At 46.1% G+C, this 25,148-nt stretch overlaps 1 protein-coding gene across 2 annotated transcripts in view; it reads left to right on the top strand.

The window, feature by feature from the left end:
• Window positions 1-25,148, top strand: part of FAM117B (family with sequence similarity 117 member B) — an 86,992-nt gene that overhangs the window by 37,269 nt on the left and 24,575 nt on the right. For both annotated transcript variants that reach the window (XM_054044532.1, XM_054044533.1), the window contains exons 3-4: window positions 629-721; window positions 6,804-6,917. In XM_054044532.1, coding sequence (XP_053900507.1) covers window positions 629-721; window positions 6,804-6,917 — 207 coding nt within the window. The remainder of the gene's footprint in view (window positions 1-628; window positions 722-6,803; window positions 6,918-25,148) is intronic.

The raw sequence follows: 25,148 nt of genomic DNA, 5'->3' as shown, positions 1-25,148 counted from the left end.
AAGTAACCTGCATTTCCCAAACTAAGCTGATATAAGCCTCTCATGGAGGTAGAGTTATGTCGCTGTAGTAGGGCACTTATATCGGTGGAAGCAAGGCTGTAGTGTGGAAACTGACACAATTAGGTCGATGTAAGCTGCTTTAGGTCAACCTAACTCAGTAGTGTAGACCAGGCCTTTAGTCACGTACTCAAGCAGTACTAGAAATGTCTGTTAACACACAGGATCAAATTAATCCCTGGTCAGAGCACTAAAGTGATTGGGACTTGTACCCACTTAAACCTAATGGGTCAAATTCTTTCCGTGTTTTAAGTGAAACTAAATTAGAGTTAATACTTCTGTTATAGGTGGGGGTAATAAGTGTTCATATGAAATAGGGGAGAGACCTACTATGTAGATTATAGGAATGGCTGAGGTGACATCTTCATACTGATTACTTATAGGAATATCAAAGTTGCCATAGAGGGCTTTCATTCAGTGACTTGTGCTTTCCAGCAGTGTCTGAATCCAGAAAATCATAATTGCATGCCCTCTCTTAGCTTACTTGCTTCTAATTTCTCTTTTTTCTTTTGTTTTTTGGCAAGAATAAGCATACCCTTTTAAAATTAATCCTTTAATCTTCTTGTTACAGACAGAGAGTGCCTGGGCTGAAGAGTATTTAGAAAAGAAGAAAGGATCTCACAAGCGTTCAGCATCCTGGGGCAGCACAGACCAACTCAAGGAGGTCAGGAAAGCTATTGTTTGAACTAAAGTTGGGTCAGGCTTGTTGCCTGCATGTTTTATTATCATGAGGTTTGAAGAAAGTGCAAATGTTCGTGTTTAGTCTTTCCATATAAAGATTGGAGGTGGAGAAAATAAAAATACATAATGGCTGATCTGTTTTGTAACTGATAGGATCACTGTGCAAGACACCAATATTTAATGAAGTGGGGTAGGGAAAGCAATGAGAAATCGAGGAAGTATCCGTTAGCTGAGAGAGGAATTCAAATGGTAGTATAATTCCTGTCAAACTTAATTCTTCTTTTCGTGATGATCCAATATTGTATTCCACTGAGGGTTATGCGCCCCGAGCCAGAGCTTTTGAAAGTATTACTGTTCGGCGGTCCGCACGTGCACACTGTGCCGCATCATGGCCTTGCCTGAGGCGATAAAGGGCATGGTGGGCTATCGACATCTCCAGTTTCTTCTCACCACCTCATGGTCCAAGCCAGAGCTTCTACTCTCCAATCGTCCTTGTGACACACTTTCTGAAACTTTTCAAAACCTATCCTTAGTACTGTTAGTAGCTTAGATTTCTTAGTGGTTCTGCATTTACTTTTTCTGTTTTCTGTTCAATTCTTCCTTTCATATCAGATTTAGGACTTGGGACACTGCTTCAGTGATGTTTTCTGCCAACCGTTACCCCACCCCAGCACCCGGTCCTGGGTACTAGGTATGCTGAAGATGCCAGTGTTCAAAACCTGTGATTCCTGCTCCCACTCATTTTCCATCAGCAACATACACCAGCATATACTGCTTGGGGGAAGCCCCACATTGCATCCAGGTACAGTATCTGCCTCACCTGCTCGTACTTGGGAGAACCAGACGCTCCGCCTCAGGAAACACCTTATGGAGGCTGCCATGGGATCAACACTGGATCCTGGTTGGGGAGCACCCCCTTTGCATTGGCCTGAACAGGTGAAGACCGCCCCCTCTACTGCAGAACCCTGCACTGGGGCCTAGTCATGAACCAAGGAAGCATGCACATAAGCATGGCAGTAAGTCTTCCTCCAAATCTAATGAGGACTCGGCACCATCCACGATTTCCGGCCACGAAGTATCCATGCGTTGTAAGTCTCACAAGAATAAGAAATGGCAGGACTGATCACTAGATCTACTGGTTTCGATCACAGACCCAGCGACTCTGCTGGCATCTCCTGAACCATTGGTCTCCAGATAGATGCAGTTCCTGATACCGACTCCTCCAGCGAAACGGATACCATTGACCTCTGGGAGAATTGGAGGTGCCCTGGATCCCCGTGAGTTATTTGCACTCCACGACCACCGATCCGATCACCAAGTCGAAGGGACCCTTTGCCCGCTATGCTCCTGCTACCTCCCGTTCCAAGAGTCCTAATGGCACCACCATTTGGTGAGGTTTCTGAATCATCTGTTTTGGATGATATGGATCTCTGACCCAGTCCACCACTCCTGTTCTGGAAGCATGACTACTGGAAGGTTCCGACAACACTGGGGCACTTCCCCACCTTGCTTTGTCTGCAGAGTTTGTATCTGGCACTGTGGTCCCAAGTTGCACAACAGCAGGGTCAACTGGGTTGGCCATACTGGAGATCATGGCCACAATATTCACCCTCTGAACGGTCCCGCTCGGTCTGGGAGGACTCCCCCACTTCATCACCACAACCCTCGTCAGGTAAGCATTCCGACATAACCCTGGATGCTGCACCGATTAGCCCGACTCCAACGGTACTGACAGATCCTGAGAAGCATCCCTCATCTTCCCAGGATGCAGCTGCCTCTTCAATCCCCTCCTTCCCCACTGGGTGACTATCACCAGTTCCAGGAATTGCTGCGGAGACTAGCTAATGCCCAACACGTTACCATAGAGGAGGTACTAGACAGTCAATTGTAAATTGATGGGTCTACCCTTCGAACCACTGGCAACTTGTTCCCTGCTCTACATGTCGTACAAGGGGCGTTTCTGATAGCGATAACCTCAGCAAGGAGGGTGTCTGAGCTCAAGGCCCTAACATCAGAGCCCACTGACACCGTATTCTATAAGGACAAGGTTCAGCTCAGGTCACATCCAGCTTTCCTCCCAAAGGTTGTCTCCCAATTTCACATGAACCAGGACATCTTCCTCCCAGTGTTCTATTCTAAGCCACGCTCAAGCGGCAGGGAGCAGAGGCTTCACTCATTGGATGTCCGCAGAGCACTAGCCTTCTACTTTGAAAGAACAAAACCATTTAGGAAGTCCATTCAACTGTTTGTGGCCATGGCAGACAGGATGAAGGGTCTTCTAGTCTCCTCCAAACAAATTTCATTGTGGATCAAGTCCTGCATCCCTGAATGCTATAACCTGGCAGAGGTGTCTGCTCCTCCGCTCACAGCACACTCTACTAGGACTCCGGCTTCTTCAGCAGTGTTCCTTGCACAGGTTCTGACACAGGAAATATGCAGAGCGGCCATGTGGTCCTCCATACATACGTTTGCCTCACATTATATGATTACCAAGCAGGCCAGAGACGATGTGGCCTTTGGTAGAGCAGTGCTCCAGTCAGTGGATATCTGAACTCCGACCCCGCCTCTGAATCTTAGGCTTGTGAGTCACCTGATTGGAATGGACATGAACAAGCACTCAAAGAAGAAAAGTTACTCAACTTCTCATAACTTGTTCTTCGAGATGTGTTGTTCACGTCCATTCCAATAACCACCCACCTTACCCCTCTGTTGGAGTAGCTGGCAAGAAGAAACTGAGGAGGTGGCAGGTCGGCAGGGCTCTATATTGAGCGCCATGAAGGCACGACTCCAGGGGGTGCCCAGGTTGACCCAATGGATGCTGCTAGGGGAAAAATCTTCCAGCTGCCCTGCCGTCTTTCTGGTCACTCTTCTAGACACTGCAAGCGTGAAGTGTGCGGGTCACTTTTGGGCATGTGTTTACTGCAGGCCTCACAACTTTTAAACCTGGGGAACCGCGGCATGCTATGGCCCCAAAGAAACGATGGGGAAGGAGGAGGACCCCCAAAGAAACCTGATTGGAATGGACATGAACAATACATCTCGAAGAACAACAGTTACAAGAAGGTGAGTAACCATTTTTTTCTGGTCTCTCCAATTTTGGCTTCCTCTCCTCCTCTGCATGTTGAAGCAAACTCCACACTTCGAACATTGCAAGAGCTGCTGACCCAACACAATGGCAGACTCAGATATTCCAATCCGTGCACGCTTTACCTGACAGCTTGGTTTTTGGATGGACACCATTACTAGCGCAGGAATGCTCTGTGGCGGTATGAGATGTCCTTTTAAGCAGCAGGACAGAGTCCACAAGACACTCGTATCAAGCCAAGTGAACACGCTTCACTTCCTTGGTTACCAGACAGGGCCTTGTCTCTGAAGTGGTGGGGCATCCCGCTACTCCTTTATATAAAGGAATATTTCTTTTATCTGAAAGACTCAGGACTGACCCTCAGTTCCATTAAGTTGCATGCAGCTGCCATTAGTGCCTTTCATCTGCTGGTGGATGGTCATTCAATCTTTACCCACCCATTAACTGTGCAGTTCTTGAAGGGGCTCCTGTGAAAATACCCTTCCATTCAACTTACCACCCCCCAATGGAACTTAAACTAATTCTCACGTTGCTAACTACCTGATTTGGACCTATGGCCTCATGTTCGCTATCTCTCCATGAAAGTCGCCTTCCTCATTGCCGTTATATCGGCTAAGAGGGTTAGTGAACTCGAGGCCATAATGGCTAACCCCTGCTTCACTACTTTCCATAAAGACAAGGGCTCTTTACGACTCCACGCCAAGTTCCTATCCAAGTGGTTTCCCAATTCCACTTCAGATTTACTTACCTTCTTTCCCAGATCTCATGCCTCGAATGAGGAAAGAAGGCTTAACTTGTTAGATGTTCAAAGGGCACTGGCTTTTTATCCTGAGCGAACAAAGACCTTCCGGAAATCTCCCAGGCTTTGTTGCCATAGTGGAGAGAATTAAAGGACAAGCCATTTCCACCAAGAAAATCTCCAAGTGGGTCTCAGGGTGCATTACGTGTTGCTATCACTTATTGGGACGGTCCCCCCTGAAGGGATTCGGGCCCATTCCACAAGAGCACAAGCATCAACCACAACCGCATTCCACAATTTGTCTCTCTCAGACATATTACTTCTGAGGAAATTCCGTGCCAGAAAAATAAATTCTGCACACAATATTTTAAAATTCTGCATATTTTATTTGTCAGTAAATAAATGTGGAGGGTCCAGCATGACAGTGGGGAGCACAGGCCACTGGCTGCACAGAGATGGGAGATCATGCTGCATTTTCCCCTGCCCCCAGGACATGGACTTGGCAGTGAGGTTACACCCAGCCCTGACAAAGTGCAAGGGCCAGGGCCTGCCCCAGAAACATCCCGGGGCCCTGCCCCTCCATACCAGGTACATCAAGATACAAGCGAGAGGGAGGGAGTCTTGCCTGAACCCGCAGCCCTGGCCCTCAATCCAGGTGTGGGGCAGGCAGGCTCAGCCTGGCAAGATCCAAATGTGGAGAGGCTTTGTGTGTGGGGGGTGGAGGGGGGAGGGATCTGGGTGTGGGGTGAGAGGGTTCCGTGTGGGACAATCTAGGTGTGGGGCGGCTCCATGGGGGTCTGGGTGTGGGGGGATTCTGGATGCACAGGGGCTTGTTGGAGGGTTCTGGATGCAGGGGGAATGGGACTCTGCGGGATGGGGGTCCAGATGAAGGTGGTTGGGGCTCAGCGGGTGGGGGGGGGGTCTGAGGCTTGAAATGGAGGTCTGGGTGTGTGGGACTCTGCCGGGAGGGGCTGAGTGCTTAGGCAGTTAGGCTTGGTGGGGTGGGTGGGTTCAATTTGTTGGGGCTTAGTGGGGTGGGGGTCCAGGTGTGGGGAGCTCATCTGGGAGGTCCAGATGCAGAGAGGATGGGGCTCATTGGGGTGGGGGTTCTAGCGTGGGTGCTCAGCAGGGGTGTGTGGAGGGGGTGAGGCTTGGCAGGGGGAATCTGGGTATGGGAGGGTCCAGATGTATGGGGGTTGGGCAGATGGTGAAGTAACCCCCCATACAGTAACCCCATCCCCCTGGCTGAGGAGCAATGGGTGCAGGAAGCAGGGGAGAGGGGGTGCAGAGCTTCCTGCAGCCAGGGGAGGTTTCTGAAGGTGGCTCAGCCACAGCCCCGCCTTCTCCTTGCAGGTGAAGAGGAAGTCGGTCATTCCCTATCCTCAGCCCAGGCTAGTAGCTGACCCCAATGCAAGATAGGTGCCACCAACTGAGACATCCCTATCCCCACCCCCACCATGCACCAGCGCTGCCAGGGAGGAGCCTGTGACTGTTCTTGCAGCTTCCCTTTGCTTCCCTGTCAGAAGTCATTTTTCTGCAGGGAAGCAAAGAAATCTGGGGGGGACATGAATTCTGCACGTGCGCAGTGGCACAGAATTCCCCCAGGAGTAACATATGAAGTGCGGCCATGTGGAGTTCAGTACACACCTTTTCCATATACTACACACTAGTGCATGATTCCACAATGGATGCTTCATTTGGAGCAGTAGTCCTCCGTTCCACAGTGTCCTCGCACCATCCTCCCGTATAGCTACTGCTTGTTAATTGCCCTCAGTGGAATACAATAAGGGACCATCACTGGAAGAAGAAAACAAGGTTACTTACCTGTAACTGAAGGCAGTCCGCCGTACCCTTATTGGCTCAGGTGAGACTATAATGCGGCACTACTTTCAAAAGCTCCAGCTTTGGGCATATGGTGCATGCAAGTAACGCTCACTGGAATACAGATAGGAGCCATGCATCTCGAAGAACTTCGTTTACTGGTAAGTAACCTCCTTATCTTCAGGTACTGTCATACTGGTATGTGAGAACTGGGAATATGTGCAGGTCTTCATAGAAAAATGAAAGCTAATATTTTAGTATTGTGGTGATTTATCTGTAGAGTAGCTGACTCAACATTATATGAAGTAGATTCTCATAATTAGCAGTGTTTCAGCTTTTACTTTTTTGATAATAGTCAATGTAGTAATTGAATTGAATTTGCGAAGGGAAATCTGAGACTCTTATTCTTTCCCCTGTCAGATTGCAAAATTGCGTCAGCAGTTGCAGAGAAGTAAACACAGCAGCAGGCATCATCGGGATAAAGAAAGACAGTCTCCATTCCATGGTAACCATGCAGCCATTAATCAGTGTCAGGTAAGGCTATGCCACTTCTCAGGGCATTGTGGGAGTTAACCTAATGTTAACTCCTGGGTGTTCCAAGTAGTGATTTTTAAAGAAAAAATACTGGCATCTGTTTTGAAATACTTGATTACTGCTCAATGATGTATATCTGTGAAATATATAGAACCTTTTTGTCTTATGAGATGAAACTGATTTCCTTTAGCATGCTGAAGTGGGGTGTGTTTGTGTTTTTTCTCTAAATTTAAAAAAAATAATAAAGGGAGTTTGGTGAAGAATATACTGATTTACAACATAATTTGTAAGGACTCTGAGGCAGAAGGATGATATAGTTAAATTCACCGAATTAGAAGTCAATCAGTATGGATAAATTTAATCTAATTCTATGAAATAATCTTACAGGTAAAGTGATGTGTCTAGGGTTATGAATTTGCATATAAAAAACTGCATAGAACCAGCCTGGTGGTATACGTAGTAGCGTCTTGAGAGTGAAGTTTAGTTTCTTCTTGACTCTTGGGCACTGGGCAGTCCTGGGCTGAGTGCTATGGAGGGATCCCAGTTGTTCATCAGATAGACATGAAGGGATTAGGCGTAGATGTTGACTTCCTTTGAAAGGAGTGCCATTCAGTTACCTTTAGGTGGAAAGATGGTAGCTTGTGAGTGACTCAGGGAAGAATAGTGAATCCCCAGAGACAAACTGCAGAGGAAGGATGATGATGATATATTTACAAAGCATATAATTTTTCCTCTAGAACTGTAGAGGGTATGAAAATGTCCATTCAAAAGTTCTTTACTACTTCTGTGTCACTAAATTCATCCTTGTGTTTAGGATGAAGGGAGTAGCATAGATGTCTTCCCAATAGGTGCATGTTCTTGTCTCTTATCACACTGTGATGAATTCCTACCATGATTTCTCAAAAAAACTTCTTTAAATTTTAGTTTCAGACATGTACAACCAGCTGAAGAAATTGCTGGAGTTGCAGATCATGATCTCTGCACATCTTAAATTTTCAAATCAGTTCCGTTTTGTATCTAGCAATGTGAATTTGACAAAAAGGTTCTCCTTCATGGTCATGTTAATTGTTCCTAATAGAGAGTTTCCTCTGATGGGTTTTCCCCAGGGTGCCACCTGGAACCAGGGTACCACTGAGCCCCTCTGACCCCCCAGCCTGGGCTTCCCCTCACACTGTGCTGCTATGCTAAGTTGCCAAGTCCTCCAAGCTTGCTCTTTCACCAGCCTACACACAGGTAGGGACACACTCAGCTGCAGAATTTACAGGCCGCTGTGATCAGCTCGTCATGGGGAAGCTACAGCTAAGGAACTGCCCAGTATTATACCCAAAATCATACCGTCTTGTGCTGCACAGAGATCTGTACGGTGTAAGCTCATGAAATTTGCCACCTCCCTCAATGTGGAGAGAGAATATACAACAGCTTTTTGCCCCAAGGTACAACTCCCACACACTGGTTTGTGATGAAACAAAGGCAAATTTATTAACTACACAAGATAGATTTTAAGTGATTATAAGGGGTAGCAAACAGATCAAAGCAGGTTATCTAGCAAATAAACACAAATGCAATCTGATCTTAATATACTAAAGAGATTGGATATAAGTAGCAAGTTCTCACCCTAAATGATGATTTAAGCTGGCTGCAGAGATTTTTAGGGGGCCAGCTGCCCTTGCTTGCAGCTTAAAAACTCCAGGTGTTCCTTTCACAGGCTAGAAATCCCTCTAGCCTGGGTCCAGCAGTTCCACCCCCAGTTCAGTCTTTGTTCCTCAGGTGTTTCCAAGAGTCTCCTTTGGGCACTGTCAGTGAAGAACCACGATGATGTCACTCCCCTCCCTTAAATAGCTTTTGATATGGTGGGAACCCTTTGACTCCCAGCTTGGTTCCGATGCGTTTCAGTGGAAAAACACTGGTATTCCAAGATGGAATCCAGTACCAGGTGATATGGTCACGTGCCCCGGTAGTGTCATTGCAGCCATGACTCGGAGGCTGTTTGTAGCATCCTCCGGATGGCTCCCCAGTGGAAGATTAGCTTCTTCTAAGACCTGTTGTTCTCCCGAATGGGCCCTTCCCAGCCAGCCATCTAGACTGACAATCTTTTGCCTAGTGGGCATACCCCAGGTGTAAACATGTTTCTAATAGATACATAGACAATATTCCTAACTTCTTGTAGTGAGGCAATTGTTACATTTATTTTAGTGATGCAAGAACAGAGTGGGATTGGCTTTTTAGGTTCAATGTTGATTTGGGCCACTACTTCAGCAAACCTTTGAATTTCTAGCTATTTTTAAATTTATTTTTCTTACATGAATTTTTACTCCTGATGCAGTGGGTAGCACTGAAAGTGCTTGATGATCCCTCTTCCATTATTTGTTGTTTTGTCCTTTGGTTCTGCTGTTAATGTTGCAATGCATTTTCACTTTGGTAAGATTTACAGACCATTTTATGGTTTCTAGCTCAAATGTCTTCCCTCCCCCGTATTTTGTTCCTATGAACATTGTTTTCTCTCCACAGTTTGCTGCCCTACCTATCTGTAAATCAAGCTAAGATGATTTGACACCAGTTAAAGATCTGCCCTCCCATCTTTATCTTCCCCCAGCCTCAGACTTCACTACTTTATCTTCTCTCGCAGTCTCCGCACATTCATCCTTGGGATATTTGATGATCCCACTGACTTGTTTGGCTCTTACTTACTGACATGCTTTCTTGATTTACTGCCTTGGATCAGTCTGTCCCTTCCCCCCGCCCCTCCCAATCACTTCCTTGACATTATCTTTGACCAACAAAGAATATATATGTAGAGAAGCATAACATACACTTACTTGGAGGTATAGGATATTGGGGCCAAAGATTTTGGACATGTTTGGGAAAAACAGAAGTAATTTCCTACACTGGCTTTCAGTTATTTTTCTTCTTATGGAAAAGTCTAAATTTTTTCAAACGAGAAGGGCAGGGGTGGAAGGTGGAGAAGCAAGAGTTGAAAAAGTAATGACAACCTGAACTATGGAGCTGCTAGTGTTTTTGTTATAACACGGATGAAGATTTCCAAACTTGTGGGGTCTCCTGGTGTCTTTTATGATGTGCAATTCATCTAAACTCACCATACCAGCTGATGCAGAACAGGTGCTTCATTAAATAGATTACCTCTTTTCCAGGAGAAGTAAGGAAGACAGTACACAGTTCATGTTTCTCATTCCATAATAAAAGAACTCGAGCAGGTTAGGAAAAAAAAATCAGTTTAAAATTGACCAAAATGGGGGGTTAGGAATCATGAGTTATTCTCTTGTATTTTGATCAGGTGTAACTGGAACACTGGGCCTAGGGGTTGTCCTTCAAGAGATCAGCACACAACTAATCTCAGCTCTATGAAGAGACTGTTTTTTTTTTTTTTTTTTTCCCTTTAACAATTACCAATTTAAACCCCTTGAAATTGGAGGAAGACCTACTAGTTGTGTTGTGGAGAGACTTTTTTCCAATCCTGGAGAGTCCAATCTAATGTGCCTGAACACTTGAAAGTGCCTCACACTTCCAATCACTGGCAAGAGCTCAGTGGGAGAGAGCGCTCAGTTGCTAGGAAGAACATTCGGCAAATCCCAGAGCAGCACCATCAGTAAAAATTAGAATGAATACCAGGAGGAAGCAGGTTGATTGATTGTATGTACCACTCTCTGTTTCAGATTAACAATTACAAACAGAGGAAAGCTGAAAGTAATTGGAAAGTCTTAGAATAGAAATGCTGGAAAACGTCTTGAGTTTTTAAAAAAGCCCAGAAGATAAATTACGTAAAACAAACCAAGTGAGCATTTGTAATGTACTAAATCTTGAAATGCAAAAAGATTAAGAGATTGACAGTAATGAAATATTTCTCTCTCAGTGTAGGCCAGGGGTAGGCAACCTATGGCACGCGAGCTGATTTTCAGTGGCACTCTCACTACCCGGGTCCTGGCCAGCGGTCCGGGGGGCTCTGCATTTTAATTTAATTTTAAATGAAGTTTCTTAAACATTTTAAAAACCTTATTTACTTTATAACTAAACTATTGTTGTATGTATATTATAGACTTATAGAAAGAGACCTTCTAAAAACATTAAAATGTATGACTGGCACGTGAAACCTTAATTTAGGGTGAATAAATGAAGACTCGGCACACCACTTCTGAAAGGTTGCCGACCCCTGGTTTAGGCCATTCTCTAATCAGCCTATGACTAAAGCTGCACTTGAGCAAAGGCTTCTTCAGAGCATTCCACTGATCTGTCTAGCTTATGGTTGGGGTACCAGTACTGAACCTCTTCTTGCTGTTAGAGAAGATACCACTCAGGACAGTCCCTAAAGTTCCTGCTGATGCAAGAAAAGGTCCTTCTTGAACACTGTACCATGCCTCATCTGCAGTTACTTTAAAAACTGCAGTGTGGATGTTACAATGTTCCTAACCCCAGTATAGGAGAGCTGCAGAAACTTTTTGGAAAACAGCATGAATCTCCATTCTTCATGTGGAATCCCCTATGGGCCGCTGGTTCCAGGAAAATGATCTAGATTAAGCTGCAAGAAAGTTCATGTAACTCTTGTGGAAAATTTCCAAAGCAACTAGTGACTCATTTATTTTTCCCCTACTGCGAACGGTGAGAGACCAAAACAAAAAGCATAAGCAAGTGATTTCCACAAAGTACATATGTCATGAACATACAGCTAAGGGTAGCATAAAATCCCTCTTTTACCTGTAAAGGGTTAAGAAGCTCAAATAACCTGGTTGTCACCTGACCAAAAGGACCAATAAGGGGAGAAGATGCTTTCAAATCTGTGTGGGAAGGTTTTTGTTTTGTCTCTCTTTGTTGCTCTCTCCGGGACAGAGAGGGACCAGGGCAGGAAAAATACATCTCCTAAAGTCATATCTGAAATAAGCATCTAAGATTGCAAATTGTAAGTAATAGCAAGGAAATGCGTTAGGTTATCTTTTGTTTTAGCTTGTGAATTTTCCCTATGCTAAGAGGGAGGTTTATTCCTGTTTTTTGTAACTTTAAAGTTTTGCCTAGAGGGGAATCCTCTGTGTTTTAACTCTTACTACCCTGTAAAATTATCTTCCATCCTGACTTTACAGAGGTGCTTCTTTTACGTTTTTCTTTATAATAAAGTTTTGTTTTTAAGAACCTGATTGGTTTTGAGTGTCCTAAAAACCCAAGGATCTGATCTGTGCTCACCTTGTTTACTTATTTGGGTGGTATATTATTCTCCAGCCTCCCCAAGAAAGGGGTTGAAGGGGTTTGGGGAGATATTTTGGAGAAACAGGAACTCCCAAGTGGTCCTTTTCCTGAATCTTTGTCTAACTCACTTGGTGATGGCAGCATACTGTCTAAGGACAAGGAAGAATTTGTGCCTTGGGGAAGTTTTTAACTTAAGCTGGTAGAAATAAGCTTAGGGGGTCTTTCATACAGGTCCCCACATGTGTACCCTAGAGTTCAGAGTGGGGAGGGAACCTTGACAACATATACAGTGCACTCCTCTTAAATTGTTGGCCCTTCCTCCTCTGCCTCACACTCGGAACAATTTCCCTAGAAGTTGAGTTGCAGTGCTTAAAACAACTGGGACTTTCATTCTACTTGGCTGTGAGCCAAACTTGAGTTCCTTATTGGAACAAATTCCTGTATATTAATAGTTTAGTGAGGGGAATAGTGATAGTTTAGTGGGGGGTAGGGGGTGGGGGAATAGCATTTAAAGACTTAAGAATTTTGCCCTGTACATGGTATTTCACTGTATCCAAGTTAACTGTGCTGTCAGTGGATTCCCTTGAACTCTCTATAGCTGCTTTGGATGTTGTAGTTCTTAACTATTTCAAATACAATAATTTACTTCCTTTTAAATTAAGATAATTATGATCTCAGTGTAGAAAATAAATGTTAGAAATTATGGTAATTTCATAATAATGAAATGATTCAATGCTTTTTCAGTTTTCTGTACAAAAATCAGTACAGATAATGTGTAGATCTGTCCAATCTAAGTAAGCATTTCCAACACCCTAAAGTGAACTAATAAAGTTTTGAAAACTAATAATTGTCTCAAACAAGCCATTTAGTACATTAAAAATTCAGAAGTGGGCCTCTGAGAGGATGTAGGTAAGAGTTCAAGGACATTGAAATTTAAAACAAAAATAGCATTAGTATGATGAATGCTGATATACATAAATAAGGTGTCCTTAATACTTTAGATTGATTTTTTTTTTTTATTTCAATGGAATTAAATAAGCAAGTCTTTTGGTAAATAAGAATGATTTAAAAATCACTCATTATCAGTGTGTTTGGGAAGTTGTTCCATTATCATTGTCATTTAACTTTTTTCCTTCCCTCTTTTGAGAAGAGTTGTTGCTCCCCTCTCCCGCTTTACTGTTTTAAAAACCTATGGCAGGATTTAAAAACCAAGAGTTACAATGTACAGTAGGTAATGTATAGTTACAGAAGAAAATGGTGACCTCCTAAATTTATAAAGTTGGACCCTGATTTGAGTTATATAAGGTACAACTCTAAGAATATATTACATTTCAGTACATATACCTTAGTGTGTCTACACTGCACACTAAGCATGGACTCTGGCTCAGTTTTGAGCCCAAGCCACCCTTCTGTCCACACACAAATCAGTCTGACTCAAGTCAGCAAGCACTTAAGACTTGGGTCCTAGGACACTGCTGGGGGGTCAGAGCCAGAGTCGTCCTGCTGTGACTTGGGTCCAAGCCCTTTCATTTTGCACTGTAATGCAGGTCAAGCTACATACTGAAGTCAGAAAGTCAGGGTAGTGCAGTATGGACACATTAGCATGGCTGTGAGACCCGGGTTCAGCAACTGTAAACCTGGGTTTACAGTACAGTGTGAATGGAGAGGGGTAACTAGTGGTGTTCCCCAAGGGTCAGTCCTAGGACTAATCCTATTCAACTTATTCATAAATGATCTGGAGAAAGGGGTAAAAAGTGAGGTGGCAAAGTTTGCAGATGATACTAAACTGCTCAAGATAGTAAAGGGCAAAGCAGACTGTGAAGAGCTTCAAAAAGATCACGCAAAACTAAGTGATTGGGCAATGAAATGGCAAATGAAATTTAATGTTGATAAATGTAAAGTAATGCACATTGGAAAAAATAACCCCAACTATACATACAATATGATGGGAGCTAATTTAGCTACAGTGAATCAGGAAAAAGATCTTGGAGTCATCATGGATAGTTCTCTGAAGATGTCCACGCAGTGTGCGGAGGCAGTCAAAAAAGCAAACAGGATGTTAGGAATCATTAAAAAGGGGATAGAGAATAAGACGGAGAATATATTATTGCCCTTCTATAAATCGATGGTACGCCCACATCTTAAATACTGCGTACAGATGTGGTCTCTTTAGCTCAAAAAAGATATACTGGCACTAGAAAAGGTTCCGAGAAGGGCAACTAAAATGATTAGGGGTTTGGAAAGAGTCCCGTATGAGGAGAGATTAAAGAGGCTAGGACTTTTCATCTTGGAAAAGAGGAGACTAAGGAGGGATATGATAGAGGTATATAAAATTATGAGTGATGTGGAGAAAGTAAATAAGGAAAAAATATTTACTTATTCCCATAATACAAGAACTAGGGGTCACCAAATGAAATTAATAGGCAGCAGGTTTAAAACAAACAAAAGGAAGTTCTTCTTCACACAGCGCACAGTCAACTTGTGGAACTCCTTGCCTGAGGAGGTTGTGAAAGCTAGGACTATAACAGCGTTTAAAAGAGAACTGGATAAATTCATGGAGGTTAAGTCCATTAATGGCTATTAGCCAGGATGGGTAAGGAATGGTGTCCCTAGACTCTGTTTGTCAGAGAGTGGAGATGGATGGCAGGAGAGAGATCACTTGATCATTACCTGTTAGGTTCACTCCCTCTGGGGCACCTGGCATTGGCCACTGTTGGTAGACAGGATACTGGGCTGGATGGACCTTTGGTCTGACCCAGTATGGCTGTTCTTATGTTCTAATGCTCAAGTGCAGGCTGGGAAACACCAAGTTGACAAGCCCAGGTCCCACAGACCTGGGCTTAGCATGCAATATAGACATATCCTTTAAGGTCAGATTCTGCTCTCTACTCACAGTATTTCGAAGAACCATTATGCTGTGTTACAGGAAGATGGGTGCCTAGATTGTTTCTGCCTGTAGCAGGAAGGGGAGGGACTGGAAACCACAGCCCTGGTGGCCAGTTTGGCCATAGTTTCTTTTCGTTTCCACCAAGAGCTATATTGATAGCCCTCATCCTCAAAAAAGTTTATCATGAGATGAAACTCCCTACCCCCCCTTGACTCTCTGGGAGCAGCTACAACCTTCCTTGTTAAGTATTAGGTGTGATGCTGGTCCCAGTCTTACCACTGCTGTTTAGGTGGTGGAGACAATCCTGTCCGTTTCTGAAACGTGCAGCTATCTGAAATCTTCAAGGCAACTACATGGAGCAATCCACTTGTGTTTGTCAAGCATGGATTGGATTTAGCTGCTAGATTGGATACCAAATTTGAGAGAGTAGTGCTCCAATCTCTATTCAATTGATGTGACTTATTCCCACCTTCCTGAGAGATACTGCTTATCAGCCACCTACAATGGGATCCACACTGACACTTGAAGAGAGAATGGTTAATTAGCCCTAGAGAAACTGTGCTTCTTTGAGAAGTTGTAGTCCATGTGGATCCCTGCCCCGCCCTCCATCCCCACTTTTTGGAGTGCACAGCAGACACAGGTTTCAAACTGCAACTGAGGGAGTGCTGAGGCTAGTCTTCCCTTTATGTTCCTCACATGGGAGCATGAGAAGGGTCAGGGTGCATGCTGATGGATACTGCTACTTAGGGCAAGTCTTTGCTACCCACCGATGCGGCGGGTAGTGATCGATCTATTGGGGATCGACTTATCGTGCCTAGTGAAGACACAATAAAATCTATCCCCGATGGCTCTGCCGTCGACTCCAGAAATCCACCGCGGCAAGAGGCGGAAGCGGAGTCGGCGGCAGCGCAGCAGCGGTCGACTCGCCGCCGTCCTCACAGCTAGGTAAGTCGACCTAAAATACGCAACTTCAGCTACGCTAGTCACGTAGCTGAAGTTGTGTATCTTAGGTCGATCCCCCCCTTAGAAAAACTTACAAGCTTGTGTGCATGGGGCTATATGCACCTACAATGTAATTCACATTCACTACAACTTCTCAAAGAGCGACAGTTACTGTGGAGTAAATAACCATTTGTTATTGGTGTCTTCTCTGTTTCCTTCATCTGCTATTCAACTTTACCACTTAGTTCAAAAAAACACTAATGCTTAAATCAGCCTTCCATCTCTCATGTTAAGTCCCTTCCCTCTGCTCCAAATCTTCTTTCCCTTATCCCATCGATAGGTGTCGGGTCACTGTGCAAGCATCTGCCATCTTCGTCTGTCTGAGGTGACACTAAGGGTATGTCTACACTACGAAATTAGTTCGAATTTATAGAAGCCAGTTTTATTGAAATCGGTTGTATACTGCCGATTGTGTGTGTCCCCACATAAAATGCTCTAGGTGCTCTAGTCGGCGGACCGCTTCCACAGTACGAGGCTAGCATAGACTTCCGGAGCATTGCACTATGGGTAGCTATCCCACAGTTCCCACAGTCTCCGCCGCCCCTTGGAATTCTGGGTTGAGATCCCAATGCCCGGATGATGCAAAACAGTGTCGCGGGCGGTTCTGGGTACATGTCGTCAGGCCCCTCCCCCCCGTCACAGCAACGGCAGACAATAGATTCGTGCCTTTTTACCTGGGTTACCTGTGCAGACAACATACCACGGCAAGCATGGAGCCCGCTCAGCTCAGCTGAGCTCACCGTCACCATATGTCCTCTGGGTGCCAGCAGACGTGAGACTGCATTGCTACACAGCAGCAGCTGCTAACTGCCTTTTGGCGGTAGACGGTGCAGTAGACTGGTAGCCTTCATCGGCGATCTGGGTGCTGGCAGCCGTGGGGCTTGCCTTTTGGCAGTAGATGGTGTATTACGACTGTTAACCATCCTATTACAAGTTAGGTCATCGCACATTAGCAGAGTCTTCCCCGAGCAGCCGATCGTGCAATAGGCCTGAAGACCATCGTCATACACTAACTGCCAAGCGCCCAGTATTTGCTGCCAAGCACCCAGAAAGATGCCGAGGGCTATCAGTCACGCTGCACCGTCGTCTTAAGATGTAAAAAATAGATTTGCTCTGTATTCATTTGCTTCCCCCTCCCTCCGTCAAATCAACGGCCTGCTAAACCCAGGGTTTTCAGTTTAATCTTTGGGGGGACCATTCTGTGTGACAGTTGTTTGTGTTTCTCCCTGATGCACAGCCACCGTTCTTGATTTTAATTCCCTGTACCTGTACGCCATGTCGTCACTCGGCCTGCCCTCCCTCCTTCCCCTAGTCCGTCAGATACTACTTTCGCGCCTTTTCTTTGAATTCTGGGTTGAGATCCCAATGCCCGGATGATGCAAAACAGTGTCGCGGGCGGTTCTGGGTACATGTCGTCAGGCCCCTCCCCCCTCGTCACAGCAACGTCAGACAATAGATTCGCGCCTTTTTACCTGGGTTACCTGTGCAGACAACGTACCACGGCAAGCATGGAGCCTGCTCAGCTCAGCTGAGCTCACCGTCACCATATGTCCTCTGGGTGCCGGCAGACGTGGGACTGCATTGCTACACAGCAGCAGCTGCTAACTGCCTTTTGGCGGTAGACGGTGTAGCATGAGTGATAGCCATGGGGCTGGCAGCCGTAGGGCTGCATTGCACCAGCCCCTTGCCCTTTGGTAGGCGATGGTATATTATGACTGGTACCCATCGTCGTCGTACTGGAGTGGCTGTCAATCATGGCCACCTGGGCAGACATGCTACTGTTTCGATGATGATGGCTACCAGTCGTAGTATACTATTTTCTGCCAATTGCCCAGTATTGTCTGCTAAGCACCCAGAAGAGGCCGAGGGCGATGCTGGGTGCTGGCGGACGTGGGGCTGGCAGACTTGGGGCTGCATTGCTACACAGCAGCAGCCCCTTGCAGACGATGGTATATTATGATTGGTATCCGTCATCATCATACTGGAGAGGCTATCACTCGTGCTGCACCGTCGGCTGCCAGCTTAAGATGTAAAAAATTAGATTTGTTCTATATTCATTTGCTTCCCCTTCCTCCGTGAAATCATCGGCCTGCTAAGCCCAGGGTTTTCAGTTTAATCTTTGGGGGGGACCATTCTGTGTGACAGTTGTTTGTGTTTCTCCCTGATGCACAGCCACCTTTCTTGATTTTAATTCCCTGTTCCTGTACCTGTACGCCATGTCGTCACTCGGCCCTCCCTCCCTCCTGCCCTCCCTCCTTCTCCTGGTCCATCAGATACTACTTTCGCGCCTTTTTTCTGATCAGGCGCCATAGCTAGCACTGGGATCATGGAGCCCGCTCAGATCACCGCGGCAATTATGAGCACTATGAACACCACGCGCATTGTCCTGGAGTATATGCAGAGCCAGGACATGCCAAGGCGAAACCCGGACCAGCCGAGGAGGCGATTGCAGCGCGGCGAAGAGAGTGATGAGGAAATTGACATGGACATAGACCTCTCACAAGGCACAGGCCCCAGCAATGTGGAAATCATGGTGTCACTGGGGCAGGTTCATGCCGTGGAACGCCGATTCTGGGCCCGGGAAACAAGCACAGACTGGTGGGACCGCATCGTGCTGCAGGTATGGGACGATTCCCAGTGGCTGCGAAACTTTCGCATGCGTAAGGGTACTTTCATGGAACTTTGTGACTTGCTTTCCCCTGCCCTGAAACGCCAGGATACCAAGATGAGAGCAGCCCTCACAGTTGAGAAGCGAGTGGCGATAGCCCTGTGGAAGCTTGCAACACCAGACAGCTCCCGGTCAGTCGGGAATCAATTTGGAGTGGGCAAATCTACGGTGGGGGCTGCTGTGATCCAATTTGCCAGGGCAATGAAAGACCTGGTGATATCAAGGGTAGTGACTCTGGGAAACGTGCAGTCAATAGTGGATGGTTTTGCTGAAATGGGATTCCCAAACTGTGGCGGGGCCATAGACGGAACCCATATCCCTATCTTGTCACCGGAGCACCAAGCCACCGACTACGTAAACCGCAAGGGGTACTTTTCAATGCTGCTGCAAGCCCTGGTGGATCACAAGGGACGTTTCACCAACATCAACGTGGGATGGCCGGGAAAGGTACATGATGCTCGCGTCTTCAGGAACTCTGCTCTGTTTCGAAAGCTGGAGGAAGGGACTTTCTTCCCGGACCAGAAAGTAACCGTTGGGGATGTTGAAATGCCTATCGTGATCCTTGGGGACCCAGTCTACCCCTTAATGCCATGGCTCATGAAGCCGTACACAGGCAGCCTGGACAGGAGTCAGGACCTGTTCAACTACAGGCTGAGCAAGTGCCGAATGGTGGTGGAATGTGCATTTGGACATTTAAAAGCGCGCTGGCGCAGCTTACTGACTTGCTCAGACCTCAGCGAAAAGAATATCCCCATTGTTATTGCTGCTTGCTGTGCGCTCCACAATATCTGTGAGAGTAAGGGGGAGACCTTTATGGCGGGGTGGGAGGTTGAGGCAACTTGCCTGGCCGCTGATTACGCGCAGCCAGACACCAGGGCGGTTAGAGGAGCAGGGCGCGGTGCGCATCAGAGAAGCTTTGAAAACGAGTTTTGTGACTGGCCAGGCTACTGTGTGAAACTTCTGTTTGTTTCTCCTTGATGAACCCTCCAACCCCCTCCCCCCCCGACCCGGTTCACTCTACTTCCCTGTAAACCAACCACCCCACCCTACCCTCCCCTCCCCAATTCGAGCACCGCTTGCAGAGGCAATAAAGTCATTGTTTTTTCACATTCATGCATTCTTTATTAGTTCCTCACAGAAGTAGGGGGATAATTGCCAAGGTAGCCTGGGATGGGTGGGGAAGGAGGGATGGAAAAGGACACACTGCATTTTAAAACTTTAACTCTTATTGAAGGCCAGCCTTCTGATGCTTGGGCGATCATCTGGGGTGGAGTGACTGGGTGGACGGAGGCCCCCCCACCGTGTTCTTGGGCGTCTTGGTGAGGAGGCTATGGAACTTGGGGAGGAGGGCTGTTGGTTACACAGGGGCTGTAGCGGCGGTCTCTGCTCCTGCTGCCTTTCCTGCAGCTCAACCATACGCTCGAGCATATCAGTTTGATGCTCCAGCAGACGAAGCATTGACTCTTGCCGTCTGTCTGCAAGCTGACGCCACCTATCGTCTTCAGCCCGCCACTTGCTCTTTTCATCCCGCCATTCAGCCCGCCACCTCTCCTCTCGTTCATATTGTGCTTTTCTCATGTCCGACATTGACTGCCTCCACGCATTCTGCTGTGCTCTATCAGCGTGGGAGAACATCTGCAGCTCCGTGAACATATCGTCCCTCGTCCTACGTTTTCTCTTTCTAATGTTCACTAGCCTCTGCGAAGGAGAAACATTTGCAGCTGGTGGAGGAGAAGGGAGAGGTGGTTAAAAAAGACACATTTTAGAGAACGATGGGTACACTCTTTCATTACAAGGTCGCATATTTCGGCTTGCAGGCAGCCATGGTAGGCCACAGTGTTTTGGCTTTTTTAACCTTCTTAACATGCGGGAAAGGTTGCAAACAGCAGCGCATTTCCCATATCAAGGATGAATTGGGTTGTCCATTTAAAATGGGTTTTCAATGTAAAAGGAGGGGCTGCGGTTTCCCGGTTAACATGCGGCACAAACACAAGTAAACCACCCCCCACACACACACACACGATTCTCTGGGATGATCACTTCACCCCTCCCCTCCACCGCGTGGTTAACAGTGGGGAACATTTCTGTTCAGAAGAGCAGGAACGGGCGCCTCTGAATGTCCCCTTAATAAAATCACCCCATTTCAACCAGGTGACCGTGAATGATATCACTCTCCTGAGGATAACAAAGAGAGATAAGGAATGGATATTGTCTGCATGCCAGCAAACACCGGGACCATACGCTGCCATGCTTTGTTATGCAATGATTCCAGACTACGTGCTACTGGCCTGGCGTGGTAAAGTGGCCTACCATGGCGGACGGGATAAGGCAGCCCTCCCCAGAAACCTTTTGCAAACGCTTTGGGAGTACATAAAGGAGAGCTTTCTGGAGATGTCCCTGGAGGATTTCCACTCCATCCCCATACACGTTAACAGACTTTTCCAGTAGATGTACTGGCCGCGATTGCCAGGGCAAATTAATCATTAAACACGCTTGCTTTTAAACCATGTGTAATGTTTACAAATATTTACAAAGGTACACTCACCAGAGGTCTCCTGTGTGCCCTGAGGGTCTTGGGTGAGTTCGGGGGTTACTGGTTCCAGGTCCAGGGTCACAAACGTATCCTGGCTGTTGGGGAACCGGTTTCTCCGCTTCCTTGCTGCTGTGAGCTACCTACAGTACCTCCATCCTCATCTTCCTCGTTCCCCGAACCGTCTTCCCTGTGTGTTTCTCCAGTGAGAGAGTCATAGCACATGGTTGGGGTAGTGGTGGCTGCACCCCCTAGGATCGCATGCAGCTCCGCGTAGTAGCGGCAAGTTTGCGGCTCTGCCCCGGACCTTCCGTTTGCTTCTCTGGCTTTGTGGTAAGCTTGCCGTAGCTCCTTAATTTTCACGCGGCACTGCTGTGTGTCCCTGTTATGGCCTCGGTCCTTCATGGCCTTGGAGATCTTTTCTAATACTTTGCCATTTCTTTTACTGCTATGGAGTTCAGCTATCACTGCTTCATCTCCCCATATGGCGAGCAGATCCCGTACCTCCCGTTCGGTCCATGCTGGAGCTCTTTTGCGATCCTGGGACTCCATCACGGTTACCTGTGCTGATGAGCTCTGCGTGGTCACCTGTGCTCTCCACGCTGAGCAAACAGGAAATGAAATTCAAACATTCGCGGGTCTTTTCCTGTCTACCTGGTCAGTGCATCTGAGTTGAGAGTGCTGTCCAGAGCGGTCACAATGAAGCACTGTGGGATAGCTCCCGGAGGCCAATAACGTCGAATTCCGTCCACACTACCCCAGTTCCGACCCGCAAAGGCCGGTTTTATCGCTAATCCCCTCGTCGGAGGTGGTGTAAAGAAACCGGTTTAAAGGACCCTTTAAGTCGAAAGAAAGGGCTTCGTCATGTGGACGTGTCCAGGCTTAATTCGATTTAACGCTGCTAAAGTCGACCTAAACCCGTAGTGTAGACCAGGCCAAAGATTCACCTCCTTCCCATCTGCTTAGATGGAGTCCATCCATCGCTTCCTCAGCTTTCTTCAGGGTCTCATTCCTACCACCTCTTTTTCCATGCTGTCTTTGCCAGGTCTCCTTCCTTCATTCTCTGTATGTATCTGAACCAGCAAAGTCATGGTTCCTGGATTTTATTCACCACATCATGAACTTTGACTTTCATCCTAATACTTACACAAATAGATTTCAAAATGAAACTCCTCTTATGGGGCAAAGATGCCTCATCTCAAACACATGAAGGTGTTGAACTACCATCTCTGTATCACTAATGTTTCTGTATCATATAGCATTGCATGCCATTGGGCTTTTAGTCTCAGTGGCATACACTTGTCCTACGCAACCCCTGATATCGTATTTGATGCTCGTCCAGCACTCCCCAGTCTGCACTGTATCTCATGTTCAAACACATCGTCTTCAGTAACCCAATCGCCAAGGTACTTGAACTGGTCAGTCTGATTTAGTCTCATTCCATTAATCACTGTGTCCAGTTTCTTGTAGCATCTCTTCTGACCTAAATGACTTCAGTCTGTCGTGCTCATTTTCGTTCCACGCCTACTCAGCTGATCACACTACTGGTTTAATATTTCCTCTAGGTCATACTTTGAGGATGCGGTTTTTGCTATGTCATCTGCATATAGCAGCTTCTCACCTTTTCCTACTAACATAGTTCATCAATATGATAAACAGCAGCAGACTGAGAGCCAAACCCAGCGCAATCTCACTTTCAAAAGTGTGTGTCATTCCAAAACATGTTCAGATAATTGTTTTGGTGATCTATCTAAGGCATTCACCATAGTTATTAAGTCCTCAGACTCTCCATCTTTCCTCAGCACTGGTCTGAGAATCCTTCTATGAGCCTTCTTGTATATCTTTCTAGGTCTATAAAAGCCCAGAAGCTATCCTCTTAGCCATTTTTCTATTCCTTGCTGAATTAAAAACATTGTCTCTGTGGTTCCTCGTCCTTTCCTAAAGCTGATCTGCTCTTGTTTGATGTGGGGTTCCATTATTCTTCTAATCTTATAATCTCTAAGATGTGTTCCAGTAACTTCAGCCCTGCGACAATAGCTTTATCCCTTGATAGTTTCCACATTCCTGGATGCTTCCTTTCTTATCTGTTGGGACCAAGAGAGACTTGCACCAGTCTTCGTGAATTCTCTTGTCTTGCCATGCGGCTTTAACCCGTGGGGTCCCCAAACTGTGGTGCACGCCCACTAAGGGGGGGATGTGGAGGAACTTTTTTTTTGGTGGGGGGGGTGCAGCAGGCACCGGGCCAGCCCCCACAGGGGGCGGGGAAGGAGCACCACCCAGCCCCACTCTGTCCTGGCCCCAATCCCACCCCCAGCTGAGCCCCCGGCTTCCACTCTCAGGCGCAGTCCCGTCTTCGGCCTCCAGTCCCATTCCTGACCCCAGCTCCCAAGGGAGGGGAGGGTGCAGACAGATTACATTACGGGTAAGGGGGGATGCGACATAGAAAGTTTGGGGATCACTGCTTTAACCACTCTGCTGGTCCATCTTATGCCTTTCTCACTCCCAGACTTCCACGAGGTCTGCCGTCACTTCATCAGGTCCCGCTGCCTTTGTTCTCTGGACTGCATTTGTCATCTCTTCCTCTGTTATGTCATGCTCAGGCCCCACATTAAGGTCACATGTTGGCAACACCACCCTAATGAGGATTACTTTGTTTAAGAGACTCTAAAAGTATTGTCTGGCTACACTGGAAGAAGGATAGGAAACACTGGATGTGGTTTAATTAGGCCACAATTCTATTCTTAAATTTCTGGGAGTACCCAGTGGATAAAAGTGTACAGTGCAGGTAATTCCATAATCATTTCAATGTATACACAGAGGTTTTCATCAATCCTCTCCTTTACCAATCTTGGTCCCCGGACAACGTGTTGCTGACACTTCACCATCTCCCTCCCTTTCCCCCCCCCCCCCAGTCGAATGAGGATTAAGGGGAGGCTATGGGGGGGTGTGAACTGATGCAGCAGGTAGACATAAGAGCCCCAACTCCCCGCTCCCATTTCTACTCCTTTAAAGAATACCTCCTTTAAATCCTTTACCAATCCATGTAATGTGATCACTGTATCCCTTCCCTATGGAGTACCTGCATTGGACATCCACCCCACATTTACATAATGAGTTGCAGCATCATAGCCTAACTCCAGTTTCATGTTTGCCCAACTAAGCCCCTCAACCTAACCTGCTGTGGGGAAGGCGAAAAAACCCCCACCTTCACCTTGGCCAATCTGGCACTAAGGGTAAAATCCCTTTACATCCATGTCTTCATATCTAATATGTGTTGAGGAAACAAAACATAGACCTGTATTTATGTAATTTTTTTCTTCATCAGTTGTACTAAGTCAGTGTAAATTTAAAGTAACCTTCTGGAGGTACTTTTTAAGGAGAAAAAATAATTTCCTTTGCTAAACAAAACTGCCTTACAATTTCACAGTAAGTGAAATGCAGATGGAGTGGAACTGAGTATTTTAAACTACATTTTAAAAAATACTGCTAAAATAACATTGTTTCCAAAGTAGAGCACTCACAAATCCAGGAAATCCCAGGTAGAGAGCAGGAAGGTATCTCTGAGGAAAATTTACTTCTCCAAATGGAAAATTTCTTAATATGGGCTATGGTGATTTTTATTATTATTACAAAGGTTTTTCTTCCTTTATTCCTTAATAACAATAAGCATTCAAGGTTAGCTTTCCTGTGTTGTGGAGCAACGTGGGAGCTGGCGGCAGACTGGGTAGTGGTCAGGGAAAGACTTTTCAAGATTAGGCGCTGTTTAGAAATTGTCTAGTTAATAGTTTTTCTCCTGTTGCATATAAACTTGAAAAATCATCTCAGAACATCTGTTTTCATCTAAAGGCACATCTTTCGTCTTAACAAAACTAAGTTTGTGCTTTGTTTTGATAAAAATTCTTTCCGTGGAAAACAGTATTCTTTAATTTTTTTAGCTTTTTTTCTTAAGTGTAA

Source organism: Malaclemys terrapin, chromosome 11, assembly GCF_027887155.1.
Source record: "Malaclemys terrapin pileata isolate rMalTer1 chromosome 11, rMalTer1.hap1, whole genome shotgun sequence".
In the NCBI taxonomy this organism is placed as follows: domain Eukaryota; kingdom Metazoa; phylum Chordata; order Testudines; family Emydidae; genus Malaclemys; species Malaclemys terrapin.
Note: the sequence above shows the minus strand (reverse complement) of the source record. Positions and strands in the feature narration are given on the sequence as shown.